Genomic DNA, 15,703 nt, shown 5'->3' with positions numbered 1-15,703 from the left:
GTGGTACATGTGATCTGCCACTTTTTGAGATGTTGTTTTGCAGTTTATTTTGTTCAACTTACTTCACCAAAGTAAAATAGCAGTTTACTTGAGCTTTTGTCCCAATTTTCTAGTTTGTTGGGAGAATGAGATCCTCTGCCCCAATGCTGTCATGTACCGATCGATTTGTAGAGGGATGTCCATTGAAGGCTAACCATCAATTCAATTTATTTATAAAAAGAGATTTTCTTCCCACCTTTATATATGTGATTAAACGCTCACCAACATACAATCTTGTAGAGCTCTATGTAAAGCATGCTAGTGTTTAAGTTAAGATTTGACTTAAAAGACTAAAAAATAAGAAATAATAAAACTTAAAATATAGTAAGTATATTCCATTAATTCAAAAATGTCAAAATTACCTGAAACTCCCCTCTCTCCCTTGCAGCTATTCCTGTCCAATGTAATGAATGGAATTTCTCATCCTGCACCTAACTAGTCAGATTTACTGGTGCCCATAACCCAAAACTTATTGGGAAGCTGGGGATTTGTATGTTTACTCAGCCTTGTGCTGGAGTACTGAGCTTCCTGAAGTTAGATGGTAAATGTGAACAATTCCAACTGGATCTTGTGGCATATGTAAGGAAAATCTGAATATCTACATGTGGACTGAATAACAGAAGAGTTTTATAATGATTGTACATTGGCCAGATTGCTGACAGAATGAGGCAGAATGAGGCAGAGATATATCTTGAAACAAGTTTTGAAGTTAAATTGTCCCATTTTAGGTACTTGCTGAAAGTGAACAGCTGCGTAAGGAAGCTGATGACCTGGGGCCGCGTGCTGAATTGGATCACTGGAAGAAACGGATGTCAAAATTCAATTATCTACTTGATCAACTGAAGGGTCAAGATGTAAAAGCAGTACTTGGAATTCTTGCAACAGCAAAATCTAAATTTCTTAAGGTGTCGTTGCCTATCTTTAATTTTGCTGAAATTTAAGAAAAGATAAGATTGAGATTGAGAAGATCGATAATGAATAGAGCTGAAGATGTTGCAATAAAAATGTCCTAAATGTTCCTTAAATTAATTGTATTCAGAGGCATCTTAGTCATCTTTGGTACTAACAAATTCAGAGCACAACATATTCATGAATCTCAATACAAAAATCATGAAATAAAAGATTTTCAGCTAACAATTTACAAATTCATATTTTTCATATCTAAGATTATTTACAACATGGATGTAATGCTGTTTCACAACATTTATAGAAACATAGAAACATAGAAATTAGGTGCAGGAGTAGGCCATTCGGCCCTTCGAGCCTGCACCGCCATTCAATATGATCATGGCTGATCATTCAACTCAGTATCCCGTACCTTCCTTCTCTCCATACCCTCTGATCCCCTTAGCCACAAGGGCCACATCTAACTCCCTCTTAAATATAGCCAATGAACTGGCCTCGACTACCCTCTGCGGCAGAGAGTTCCAGAGATTCACCACTCTCTGTGTGAAAACATTTCTTCTCATCTCGGTTTTAAAGGATTTCCCCCTTATCCTTAAGCTGTGACCCCTTGTCCTGGACTTCCCCCAACATCGGGAGCAATCTTCCTGCATCTAGCCTGTCCAACCCCTTAAGAATTTTGTAAGTTTCTATAAGATCCCCTCTCAATCTCCTAAATTCTAGAGAGTATAAACCAAGTCTATCCAGTCTTTCTTCATAAGACAGTCCTGACATCCCAGGAATCGGTCTGGTGAACCTTCTCTGCACTCCCTCTATGGCAATAATGTCCTTCCTCAGATTTGGAGACCAAAACTGTACGCAATACTCCAGGTGTGGTCTCACCAAGACTCTGTACAACTGCAGTAGAACCTCCCTGCTCCTATACTCAAATCCTTTTGCTATGAAAATATAATTAAATAATTGACATAATCATGCATTCATTCTGGGATTTTTATTTTGGAGCAGCTGCAAATATTTTCTGTTATTGAGGGACCTCCAGCTGTCTCTTTTAAAGAGATTGTTCAGGCCATTTAATATGGGGAGTGAAGCATTTGAAATGTATTATTATAGCCCTTACATTGTTCTACTTTGGGAGCTTGGATGTAAGGGGAAAATGTGCAGTTAATGGCAAGACACAACAACATTAATGTCCAAAGGGATCTTGGGGTACCAGACTGTAGTGCCCTGAAAGTAGATAGGAGTAGTAAAGAAAGCATACAGTATGTTTACTTTCATTGGTCGGAGCATTGAGTATAACAGTCAGGAAGTCACGTCGCAGTTGATGAAACTTTGGTTGGGCTGCATTTGGAGTATTGTGTGCAATTCTGGTTCCCCATTACAGGAAGGATGTGGAGACTTTGGAAAGGATCCAGAGGTTTTCCAGAGTGCCTTCATTTTTCCAAATTTGCTTTGTTCAAGCTTTGTTATTGAGGTTTGGAGCTTTTGATGGAATTAATAAATCTCATTCCATCAAAATATTATTGATACTGGAAATATTATGGATACTGGAAATTTGGTGAAACAAATCCCTGGAAAAATGCTGACAGGCTTAGACAGGTTGGCAGTGTCTGAAATAGATCATTAACTAATAGAAAGGATTCTGTTGAAATGTTATGAACTCGTTTAGGCAGCTTACAACCTAGCGGTATGAATATTGATTTCTCTAATTTCAAGTACCTCCTGCATGCCTTCCCTGCCACCCTCTCCTCCCGCTGAGTTATATATTTCTTAAATTGATGCTTTTTGTATTTATTAATTTAAGCTGAATCTATCCAGTTACCTTCAGCATGTGTTTTAATTTTAATTTTTCCCAATCACACATGTTTCGGGAACCTTTTATGTGAATACCTTTGGATTAAATTTAGATTTTTAACAAAATTCACAGGATCTTTAGGAAATTACAATTTATTTGTTTTATGACGTATTCTTCAAAATGTACACGGCTAACCCAGCAGGTTATCTTTTTGCAAATAATGAAGAATTTACCTCAGTACAAATGACCAATATGTAGTTTTTGTTCTTAGTTGAAATCATTGTGCATTACACTTCTAGACATGGCGAGACTTGGATACTCGAATCACTGATGCAGCTAATGAGGCTAAAGACAATGTCAAGTACCTTTACACACTAGAGAAATTCTGTGATCCATTGTACAACAGTGACCCTGTAAGTAATTATAGTATTAAAGCTTATAAAAATTGGCATAATTTATCTTGCAACGCAGATTCTTAATGGTGTATTTATGATCTTAATCCCCAGGTCTTTCGTGAATTCACATATTTTTAACAGTAATAGACATTGTTTGTCTGATTACAGTTCAAAGGAAGCTGAGAAAAAATGCATGGTTTCTCATTGTTTAGATGAATTCCCATTCCTTGATGATTTACTTTAGAAATTTAGCTGAACAACAATTGATTTTCCATAACCACTAACATTAAATAAGAGGCAGCCACAGGCTTCAAATTTAAATTAAGAGTTGAGTGCTTAGTTTGCTATGAATGTCCCTTTGATGTAATGACGGAATACATCATTGCACCAATATTCATCCCGCCATGACTTCACGGCAGAGTTCTTTTGCGTCACATTTGCAAAATTTGAATAAAGGTTCCAAATATTGCTGGACCAAGACAAGCTTGTGCCATTTTGTTTTTGCTTTTCCTTTCAGCTCCAATTTTCTTTACTATCCAACAAATTGGAACTTTGAAGAAATGTGGAGTAAAATGGGGCTGGATTCTATTGAGTAAGAAGAAAAAAAGGCAACTTTTTTTTGAAAGATTATGAACTTGATCATTACCTTTTGTTAAAACCGTGAAAAAAAAAATTCTATAGTTTTGGTTCTGTCTCATGGATGTTGATTGAGATCGCATTAACATTTATAGTGTTCCCATTGGAAAACATAATAGGCAATTAGTGTACAATCTCACTTGTTTTAGGCCAATCAATAGGACACCATGACTCAGTCAGGAAGCTCTGAAGAGTTGCAGCTTGTAATGCATTTCTTAATTCCCCGGGTTTGTTTAACTTGCACATTATTTGAATTTAAAATGATTACCGCCTTCGTTTTTCCAGGAATGTTTGGGCTGACACTAGGAAAATAAGTGAATTTACGCAATGTATGACGTATTCTTTAAAATGATGCTGACCTTCGCATGTAAGTTAATTGTCAGGACTTAACCGGATTTGTGTTTTTAACCTTAATGTAGGTTTCCATGGTGGAAGCAATCCCAGGCTTGATCAATGCAATTCGAATGATTCATAGCATCTCCCGTTACTACAATACTTCAGAAAAGATTACCTCTTTATTTGTAAAGGTATTATATGATTATAATAACGTAGTCTGTTTATTTCTAAGGTTCTGTCAATTGAAAATGGAGAAAGAAACTAATAGTGATATACTATCCAGTAGAAATTTCTCAACAATTTGCATTGTGTATCTTAAATGATATTTTCTCGATGATTTCTATTTTATTTTTATGTTTTATTTTCACAAAGAAAGTAATGGTACATTGTTTGCTGATTTTTAGGTGACTAATCAGATGATAACAGCCTGCAAAACGTATATAACAAATAATGACACAGCTACAATATGGGATCAACCACATGAAGTGATAGTTACAAAATTGAAGTCTGCAATTCACTTAAACCAGGTAAAGAAGCTATCCTAAAATGGTTTAATATTTTAAAACAAGACATTCTTGATTAGCAGGCAATGTCATGAGTAATAGGAGTAGAATTAGGCCATTTGGCCCATCAAATATACTCTGCCATTCAATCATGTCTGATCTATCTCCCTCTCCTAACGCCTTCTCCTGCCCCCCCCCCCCCCCCCCCCCCCCATAACCTCTGACACCTGTACTAATCAAAAATCTATCTATCTCTGCCTTAATAATATCTACTGATGGCATCTACAGCCTTGTGTGGCAAAGAATTTCACAGATTCACCACCCTCCAACTAAAAAAAAAATAAATCCTAATCTCTTTCCTAAAAGTCCAAAGATCAAATAAAATTGTCACATGGGACCCCTTTTTTGGAATTTGCCTTTTTCCACTAGGTGCGCATAACAGGGATTTGGGGCTCAATTTATCGTGAAGTTTGCAGAATTGGTATTTCCCTGTGCCTGATGGAGTGTCCTTCTCGGCAGGAGATTCTGCAGGCATGTGTGGTGCACATGAAGGAGCAGTTGTTAGAATTAGATTAGATTGGTTTATTGTCATATACACCAGGAGGTAATGACATTCCTTGTTCAATTATCGAGTCTATATTTTGTAGATAGTATGTATCATAGTTGTGTTAATCTGGTTGGTGGTGGAAATGCCAGTCACGTGGGTTTGAGCTGCATTCATCCAAAAATTCATCAGACTTCTGATTTATGCTTTTTATATGGTGAAATGCCTGCAGTTGGGTTGTAAATCATTCAATTTGAATGATGTAGAACAAACAACCCTTGATTAGCTTTCAAAGTCACAAATTTTATGTGTGTTCACATGTGGTTTATCGTAGCTTTTCTCCATAAATTATGGAAAAGCTTCCAAACGGTTTAGCTTCTGCTGTTTCAAATGCAGAAATTGAAATGAAAACTTCATCTTGCTCTTACAATGCAGACGTACTGTATTTTCTATAAATGTTATTTAAAAAATGCTGCATTAACACTTATGCTGCAATTTTACTTCCTCTTTTTCAACCTGACCCAAAAAGCCCATGCCGATGTTTATGCTTCATTTGAGTATTCTATTAAGTCTTCAATTCATTTATCTGTCACATGTTTATCTGTTTTTTAAAAATAAATCTAATATATTTACATAGGTGATTCTAAAACATTAATATGCCATTTAAATTTGCCTAACTGTATACTGGCGTGCTCTAATGCTGAGAACTATATTCCACACTCTGCATCTTTCCCATGGCTCTTTCTATTTTTGTCACATAATATCGGATCTACTTGGATAGCCTGAAAAACATTGTACCTCGGTGCACGTGACAATAATAAACCTACACTTGATGTGTTTTAGCATTGCACCAAACAGCATCCCGACTGGCATGCAGAGCATGCATCAGTTGCCACATTCAAACTGGTTTACTATCTGTAGCAGACGGTGGCACAGTGGTAGAGTTGCTGCCTTACAGCGCCAGAGGCCTGGGTTCGATCCTGACTATGGGTGCTGTCTGAATGGAGTTTGTACGTTCTCCCCATGACCGTGTGGGTGTCCAGTTTCCTCTCACACTCGTACAGGTTTGTAGATTAATTGGCTTTGGTAAAGATTCTAAATTGTCCCTAGTGTGTAGGATAGTGTTAGGGTATGGGGTGATCGGTGGGCCGAAGGGTCTGTTTCTGTGCTGTATCTCTAAACTAAAAATCTCTAAACTAATCCCTATACAGCCTAATTCTGAAGCTATTAAACCCCCTGCATTAACCTTCTTTGTTGCAGTTTCTCTATGAATTCAATGAGTTGCTCAGAATTGCTGACCTTCATGCCTATCAATACAAATCTCATTTTGCTGCATTAATTCCATATTCCTCTGTGCCCTGCACATGCACATATTTGTGAGATGCCTCTTAAATGCTACTATTCTTGTCATTGGTGTTGGCTATGAATTCTGGATCACTGCTCAACATTGGACTAGCTTGCTACAACTCAACATTTTAAGCTTTTTGGGGCTTTATTTCTCCTTTATTTACCTGCAGAATTGTTAAGTATAAATTGAATTAATTTCACGTGTTTGAATGTGTTTGTTGCCCAAACTGTTGTCATAAAATACTCCAGAAATCTGTGTCCTTGAGAAATGAAGGTACTCGCTTATTTCAGGTCTATTAAAAACAATAAATATAATGATATATCCTCATTTTAAAATCCATTTCTTTTCAAGAAGCTGTGTTGCATTTTTCAGGAATATCAACGCTGTTTTCACAAAATAAAGAAAAAACTTGAACAGAGCCCAGCAGAGCGACAATTTGATTTCAGTGAAATGTACATATTTGGCAAGTTTGATACATTTCAAAGACGCCTGATTAAAATCATTGGTGTATTTGGTTTCATATCTGCATACTCTGCTCTCCAAGATTCCAAAATTGAAGGACTGGAAGCAATGTCTGCCCAATTTCAGGTACTTTCACAAAACTTGGTTTAGGTAAAGAAATGCCAACGGTCACTTTTGTTTTGAGGAAGAAATAGCAGGTCAGGCACCATTTGTGGAAGGAATGAACAAGCAACATTTTGGGTTGGAACCCTTCTTCAGACTGATTCCCTCCACAGATGCTGCCTGACTCATTGAGTTCTTCCAGCACTTAATGTTTTGCTCAAGATTCCAGCATCTGTAGGCCCTTGCATCTTGAATCAATTTGTTTTGCTGTGATAACAAAATAATTTTTCCATCACAAGTTGTAGTAGGGTGGAAGGGTGCAGTGCCACTGATTCACAAACTGTCTGAAGAATAGTTTGGGGGAAGGGGACAAGGATTTTTTTTTTTTAAATGGTTGACAATCTTCCCACATTTAGAAGGTTGGTACTGGTGCAGTTGAGGCGTGTGCTGAAAAAAGTCTCTGAAACAAATTCAGCTGATTCTCTGAGGGCAATGTATAATGCATTTCCAGGTTGTGAAAAAGAAGAAAAAAACTAAATTCAACCTACAAGATAGAAAAAAAAACCCAAAAACTTTTGAATTTCTTCTTGTACCAATCTAAATCTTTATGCACCATAGAGAATGTGTAATTCTTATAGGTCTTGTATCTGTGAATATCATAAAACATGTTAATGTATGCAATTCATGATCTTAAAAAGATTTAATGAAACAAACTGCTCAATATAGATTCTCTAATCATGGTTATTTAGTCAAGAATTAATATGAATTGTCTATGTCCTCACAAAATAGAAGAACTCTGTTTATAAATTTAAAAAAAAAAAGAGTCAAAATAATAAAATAAGTAAGATACTGAATTAGACTGCTAAGATAAAAAGTGGTCACTTTAATGATTTTGCTAATACAGTGTGTGACCAATTCAAGACTGTTTGCTGTTTGTAGGGTATTGTTACGATTTTGAAGAAGAAGCAGTACAATTTCCTAGATCAGAGGAAAGCTGATTTTGACCAAGACTATGATGAGTTTTGTAAGCAGACTGATGATGTGCATGTAAGTATTGAGCATGCTGTGAGGGAAATGATAACTGCTTTATAGAATACTTGGTTCGCAAAGTACAATTATCTAAAAATCAATTAAAATGTTTGCCTATTTTTTGCAGCGGCCATCAGGTCAGACACACGTTTCACTGTGATTGCTTTGCTGGGGGTTTTATTTCTTTTGCCCTTTCAAGCCTTAAACAATTTTAGTCTTTGGCCTTGAAATTTATTTTGTATGACAGCACTGTTACAGTTTGAATCTCACAATTGTTTCTTGAGTATTGCACCTTATAACTTAAACTGGCTTCATTCAGTAATATACAATTTTCAGCATTTCAATCCATGAAAATATATCCATTTCAAAAGTTAACATTACTTAAAATAACTTTTGAAAGATTTAAAAAAACACAGCTGAATGTGCTAATTATGATATGACTCCTTGATTGATCTAGTAGGTCTTCATTGGGTGGGTTTTCCCAGCCAGAGAGCTGGGAAAATAATGGATGTTGGCATTGCCCCATTGGATTCAATGAAGGATCTATCTGGGCAATGAAATGCTTGCAGGCCTGACGATCAAGTGCTACAGCTTCTTATCTGGAATGATCCAGTTACTGCCATGTTTGTCAGGAGATTTGTTCTACGCACTATAAGTACCCTATTGTGATTGATTAAATACATTCTATAGTCAGATAGTTCTGGTCTTACATGATTGTTGCATACTTAAGAAATCTTGTGTTATAGAAAATCGAGTAATGAAGACGATTAATTGAGGAAAGAGAGTTGATGCTAGCGTTTAAGACTCACAATAACAAAGTTCTTTATTCGCAGGATTTTTAAAAATCAAGACCATTCTCATGGCTATATGTTTATTTTAATCACTGCAAGCTATTAAATGGTGTATGTTAAATTGTCTTATAGAATATTGTTGCACATCAGTTTCAGTGGCCATCCATGGTCAAAGTAGCAGCTGTGTTCTTAAGAGTCAATGGTGTCTGATTGGGGATGGAAGGGGAGATGGAAACAGGTTTTTTTTTCACTTACATTGTTTAGATCCCTCTTTCCTGCTTGTCAATTTCCAGTTGTCCATCAAAAATGTGTTGGGCCAATTTTGGTCCACGTGCTGTAAATATTATTCCCGAATGCATCCCTTGAGTAAGTGACAAAAGCTAGACAAAAAGATAAAAGGGTGAAAGATAAGGAAATAAGAGGAGGGAAATGTAAAGCCAGAGAGAGGGATATTGCTGGGAAGGGACAGTGGGGGGGGGGGGGGGGGGGGGGGGAAAAGGGGAAATGATGGACAGTGGGATGGGAGATGAGCTAATCACGGAGGGGAAATGAACAGGGTGACTAGGGGTTGGAGATGGTGGGAGAAATGGTTGTAAACACCCATTCCTCCAACCGTCCCACCCCCCCAGTCACCTTCCATCATTCATAAATCTGCCTAATTTCTCTTTTATTCTTCCTGCCCCTTTCCTCGTACACCTGTTTCCCTCCCTCTGGCTTTACATTTCACTCCCCTTCTACTCAAAGATATCCTTTTGTCCCTTTTTAACCTTTTCACTTTTGTCATTACCCCATCCATCTGCCAATCAAGCCCAACTCGTTTGTATCCACTCATTACTTGCCAGGCTTTGTCGTGCCCCCATCTCTCTTTTCCAACGACTCCTTTCTACAATCTGTAGAAAGGCCCGACCCAAAACCACACCTGTCCATTCTCTTCGCAGATGCTGCCTGGCCAGGAGAGTTCCTCCAGCACTCAGTGTTTTGCTCAATACCATAGATGTCCTGGACTCACTCACGAACAAGTGACCAACGGCAACAATAGCATATTTTCATATTATTTTGTTAAAGTAACAGTGATATTATCTCTTCACATCCAGTATTGAATCTGAATTGAAATGTTCTTCCTCCACAGAGCCAACTAAAGATATTTATAGAAACTACAGTTGAAAATATTAGGAATACAGAAAGAGCTCTAACATTACTGAAGAAATTTGAAAGGTAATTTGATTATCTACATATCGGCAGACTTGTTTCATGTCATGTTTAAGCTCAGATGCTATAAATTCATTTCACATTTAGGGCATGGGCCAAAATTTCATTTGGAGGAAGCTAGACCAAGCTAGACAAACTAGATCTTGATTCTGTTAGATATCTTTGTGCCATAGAAATAATGAAAACAAAAATATTTTTGAAATTAACCACAAAATACACCGATTCATACGCTTTCAACAAGGGATCCCAAGGCATTATTGTCGCCTTATTTAAAGAATGTAAAGAGCCTCATGTCTGCTTTAGGAGCCTCATGGCTAATATGTTATTTGTCAGACGATTAAATTAAAAAAAAATCTTTTGGTGCATGTATTCAAATTTATTTTTCCTTGTGTTGTCTTCTTAAATCTTTTAAAAAGGCCCTGACTCGACTTGCCTTTTACCTTGTGTTGGTGGCTCCAAAGTGAATTGTGGGGGTTTCTGGTTGTGATTTCTTTGTCTGTGGAAGCAGAATGCAATGGAATTCAAATGCTAGTACATCTAACATCTCATTTTTGTCCCGGACTCAGCAATTAGTCCAGGACAAATCTCCTCATTCTGAGCTGAGGGTCCAGATGCATTTTATAAGCTACTGACATACATAGTGATGCATTGTTCATTTTCATAGTCATTGGCCTTCCATATAAACTAATTTTGTACTGTTTATTTGACTAAATATTTGTAGTTAATAACGGATATATCTGCTTTTATGTCTTCAAATTTTTTATCACTTTCTAATTTCTTGATTTATATGAATTTCAACTGTTCTACGTGACTGTGAGAGGACAAACAAGCCCTTTGCCAGTATGAGTCATCGGAAAACCATACGAGTGGTCCCACCACCCGAGCTGTTCAAGAACTGTTTCATTTCACTGCTCAGCCCAGATAGCAAGTCCTTGAGGCTGTTAGGAACCATAAAAGATTACCACAAGCATGATAATAGCTGGGGATGGATGAATGGTGGGGGCTTATTCGGGTAGTGATCAAGAATATTGATTAATTTATAAAAATTGTTGTTTATCCAGATTTGAGATATCAGATCTTGCTATCGATGAAAAATACCAGAAAGTCCTTCAAAATTATGGACATGACATTGAGATGGTGTCCAAACTTTACACCAGACAAAAGAATGATCCTCCTATTGCACGAGATATGCCGCCAATAGCAGGAAAGATTATGTGGGCACGTCAGCTTTTCCATAAGATTCAGGAACCAATGGAACTTTTTCAACAACAGCCAAACATTCTGCAGACAGCTGATGCCAAGCGCATTGTTCGCAACTATAATAAAGTGGCAAAAGTTTTGCTGGAGTTTGAGGTGTTGTATCATCGAGGCTGGCTGAGACAGGTAATGAATGCTTGAGAACAAAAACATATATACTATCTATGCTTTTGACAGCAATACTGATGACACTGAGAATGTTGTGGAGAATGTTGTTTAAGATAACAGCTAATTGAATATTGCTGTACCATAGGCTTTAGTGAGTTATGTTCCAATGTGCAATGTCAGTTTGTAATTTCCAGATAATCAGTCTGAAATACACACAGTAGGGGTAGGGTAAAGTTGAACTTGAAATGCTGTTCTGCTTTGAAGAGATATTCTACCCCATTGTGGTGGTGGCAGGTTAAGAAAAGTATATAAATATGAGGAACAAAGTGGGACTCTTTAATAACTTTTCACAATACCACGTTTGATTATTGATTTAATCATGTCTTTTCTCCATCTTTTGTCTCTTCTCCATTCTGCCCAACCCTCTTCTTATCTCCCACCATTCTCTGAAAGCACAAATTTGTTTCATAGGCACTGCATGGCTTTGGATAGCTCATTGAAATAGACCATTGTTCAAAAAACAAAATATAGTACAGGTACTACAGAATAAATGAAATACTGCAGGAAATGCAGCAGATCAGCCACAGCTTTCGAGAGAAACAGGTTAAATTTTTATGATCTTTGGTCTTTCATTTGGGTTCTCTTACTGCATTAAAACGCCAAATAAAGCAAGTTAATGGATCTAGCCTTTTTGTTAATATGAAATGTCATCATTCAGAACAATCACCTCCCTTTCTCAGCATTGGTGCTGCCTAATGTAGTGAGTAGTTTGAGAAACTTCTGTTTTTACAGCTCTTTTATTTAAGAATTAATTTTGGCAAGATTGTAAAAAGATGTCCCATAATGATTCATATTATTGGCAAGCTGAACGCCTTCATAAGCTTAGGAACTTCCAACAGTATTCATTGATAGTGATAAGAAACAAAGGCACTCGTTAATAACAAAAAGAAAATTGGGTATGCTGGAAGACTGAAATAAATCAGAAAAAGCAGGAAATTCTCAGCACGTCAAACAACATGTTTTATTTGAAGATAACTTGTTCTCTTCTGCAGATGATGCCTGGCTGACTAAGTGCTTTGTTTCTTATTTCAAAGATGCTAGGTGTGGTTGTAATGTCTGTACTAACATCTTAAGTTTGCTAAAGGAACTAGTTTGTCATTATAAATTGGGACTGCTAGCTGTTTTTGTTCATGCACTTATTCAATAATCCTGCTGTACAAGTATGTTAAACATGTAAATTATGTAGCAGCAAACTAAATTACCTAACTTTGACAGTTAAACTCATAATAAGTAAAAGGCATTATCACAGTGAAAGGAAACACTGATGGTCAAATGCAGCTTTTTGATGCTAAAAGAAAATATTTCAAAATATATTTCATTCCAGAGCCAAAACATGAATTGTTTCTGAAGGCTTGGTTGTGATAGAATGAATGCTGTATTTTCCCAATGATTGAAATGGCTTATTTATTTTATCACATTTATTTTTACATTGCCCCTTAGATTGAAGTAGCTAAAGCAGGATTGCAGGCATCATTGCTGGTGAAAGCCCCAGAGACAGGGGAACTGTTTGTGAACTTTGATCCACAAATCCTTATGTTAATACGTGAAACTGAATGCATGGCCAAGATGGGACTTGAAATTCCTCCTTTTGCTAAAGTATTTCAGCAGAAACAGGACATCCTTAAGAAGAACTATAATAGACTCCAGGTAATGGTTTGAGGTGCAGCAGAAAAAATGAAAATATTAGTATTTACTTTATTGTCCGTGGTTACCTAAGGAGATCGGAGGTGCACTACACCCAAGAAACTAGCATTCCGGATTTATTTTTGATGCTTTAGCCTATATTAACTGACAGTGGATCATCAAATGCAGATTCACACTAAGTTTATTTGCTTCAGGAAAAAAAAAAGAGGAACTGCACGCACCAGGGAAGGCTGCAGCTTCTGGTTCTTTTGTGGCCCAGGGGTAAAATACAGTCTGAGTCACTCAATGTAGAGTCGTTCAAAATGGAAACAGGCCTTTCAGCCTAACTGGCCCTTGTCGACCAATGTACCTAACCAAGCCAGTCCTCTTTGCTTGTGTTTTGTCCACATCCCTCTCACCATGTACCTGTTCAAATGTCATTTAAGCTTCAGAATTTCACACAACTCTCTCACTTCTGGCAGTTCATTCCACACGTCTACAACACTCTGTGTGGAAAGAGTTACCTCTCATGCTTCCCTTAAATCTTTCCCACCATCTTAAATCTGTGCCCCCTAGTTTTAGATTCACCTCTGAAGGGAAAAGGGACCATCCACTTATCTGTGCCCTTCATGATTTTATATACCTCTAAGGTCACCCCTCAACCTATGTCATTCCAGGGAAACAGGTCCCTTGTAATTACTCAAGCTCTCCAGTCCTAGTAAAAAATTTCTGCTAGAAAATGCACACAATAACTAGAAATGCACACAATACTTCAAGTGTAGTCGCACCAACATCTTCCTCCATATCAGGTCATTAAATGGTGGAACAGGTTTGTGGGGCTACCCCTACTCCTCATCCATATGTTTGAATTAAACCGGTTTGTGAATGCAAAAAAGCTGTATTGCAGTTTCTTGAAATAATAGGTCAGGCAGCATCTGTCGGGAAGAAAAGTTAATGTCATCAACCTGAAACACTAATTCAACTCTTCCCACAAAAACTGCCTGACCTGATTTATCCACATTTTAAAAAACTTTTTTGTTTTAATGTTTTAAGTAGTACTTCAAGAATTCTAGTGTTTCATATAGTTTGATGTTTGGTTATTGCACTGGGGTTGATAATGTTTAAATCATTTCCAAATGACTTTGGGAACTTAGTAATCCTCTTGTCTTATCACATCAGCTTTGTGCAAATAATTGCTACAGCATCAGACAGTGGCTGATGTTCCTATTGTAGGAAGGAGCAAAATTACGTGTGTTGTAGAATTTTCACGCCACTGGATTGGTAAATCCAAGAGAACAGGTACCTGAGGTATTACAGAAAAGAAGGATGATAAAAATACCTTTGGATTATTGATTGTGGAATCGGTTATGTATAATGTTGAATGTTTGTATGAGATGATTTGTAGTGATCCTCGAAAGGAAGTTAGCCATTAGCACCATCCAAAATTATCTGATTTGGGAAATTTATTTTGTGTTTTATAATCATGCTCAACTATAGAAGTTTTATCTTCAATCTGCAAGATAAATCATGTTATTCTTTCATATATTTAGATGATCTTGTCAGAAAACAAAAGAGTAAGATCAAAAATTCAAAGTTTTTTTGAGCAACTGATGGGTCCGCATTTAGTCAAAGTGGATAATGCATTGCAGCCAGGCTTGACTTCCCTCAATTGGACCTCTATGAACATCGACAAATTCCTGAACAGAGTTTCTGAAGCTTTAGGTGAGTTTGTTCTCACTGGCTGATTTCCTGTGTGTTCTTTACATTGGAATTTTCAACACCTTGACGAAAGGTAAGTTTATGTTTGTTACCGTGTCCAGAATAACTATTAAGTAAAGTAATTCATTTGGATGGTCTTCATAATGCTCACCAGTCTTTCCCAACGTACTAAAGAAGTTCTTTTTGCAGACAAAATATATTTGCTTAGCAAAAAATGAATTTGGTTTAATAAAATCAAAGTATGGACAGCGTGCAGAAGAAATGATGACATCTTAACATGTTATTAGGAATTTCTAAAGAAAGTGAAGGAACAACGTACCAACTTTAGAAATCTGTAATCAAAATTGAATGTAATACAAAAAAAAATTGCAAATGTGTTTACTTAAACAGTCAAATTCATGACCCACAATTCAATATTAAATTTAAAATAGGTCAATGGTAGTAGATGTGTATTGGTCCCTTTACATTTATTGCTGCAAATTTGCCATTTAATGGGATTCAATTATGAAATCTTCAGTAAGGCAATAGTGGTTTTTCCAAAATCGCAATAAGCATCTCGGTGAAAAAGTAGAAAATAACAACGTGTTCTTATTCTTTGTACATAACATGCATGCGATTAGTAGATAAAGGCATGGTTGATTTCCCTAATGTGTTCTGTGCTATCTACAATTCACTCGCCAATGCCTAGTCACTAGTCCACAAGTCATTGACAGGTAACAGTAGATAAGTGATTATCCTAGCTCACCTATTGATTATCTTCCCAAAAATGGAGCAACAATCATGTACCCTCCTGGCAAAAGAAATGTACTCGAGCACAAGGGAACATTTTCCAAATGGTCTGTCCACA

The 15,703-nt window shown here is 36.9% G+C and overlaps 1 protein-coding gene across 1 annotated transcript in view; it reads left to right on the top strand.

Moving 5' to 3' along the window:
* The window catches only part of dnah5 (dynein, axonemal, heavy chain 5), a 202,299-nt gene that overhangs the window by 62,392 nt on the left and 124,204 nt on the right, over positions 1-15,703 (top strand). The window contains exons 7-16 of the mRNA XM_055659224.1: positions 768-944; positions 3,034-3,147; positions 4,185-4,292; positions 4,506-4,628; positions 6,869-7,084; positions 8,000-8,107; positions 10,010-10,095; positions 11,151-11,472; positions 12,955-13,161; positions 14,688-14,859. Of these exons, the coding sequence (XP_055515199.1) occupies positions 768-944; positions 3,034-3,147; positions 4,185-4,292; positions 4,506-4,628; positions 6,869-7,084; positions 8,000-8,107; positions 10,010-10,095; positions 11,151-11,472; positions 12,955-13,161; positions 14,688-14,859 (1,633 nt within the window). The remainder of the gene's footprint in view (positions 1-767; positions 945-3,033; positions 3,148-4,184; positions 4,293-4,505; positions 4,629-6,868; positions 7,085-7,999; positions 8,108-10,009; positions 10,096-11,150; positions 11,473-12,954; positions 13,162-14,687; positions 14,860-15,703) is intronic.

Source organism: Leucoraja erinacea, chromosome 2 (genome assembly GCF_028641065.1).
Source record: "Leucoraja erinacea ecotype New England chromosome 2, Leri_hhj_1, whole genome shotgun sequence".
In the NCBI taxonomy this organism is placed as follows: Eukaryota; Metazoa; Chordata; class Chondrichthyes; order Rajiformes; family Rajidae; genus Leucoraja; species Leucoraja erinaceus.
This window is presented reverse-complemented; position numbering and strand designations above follow the sequence as displayed.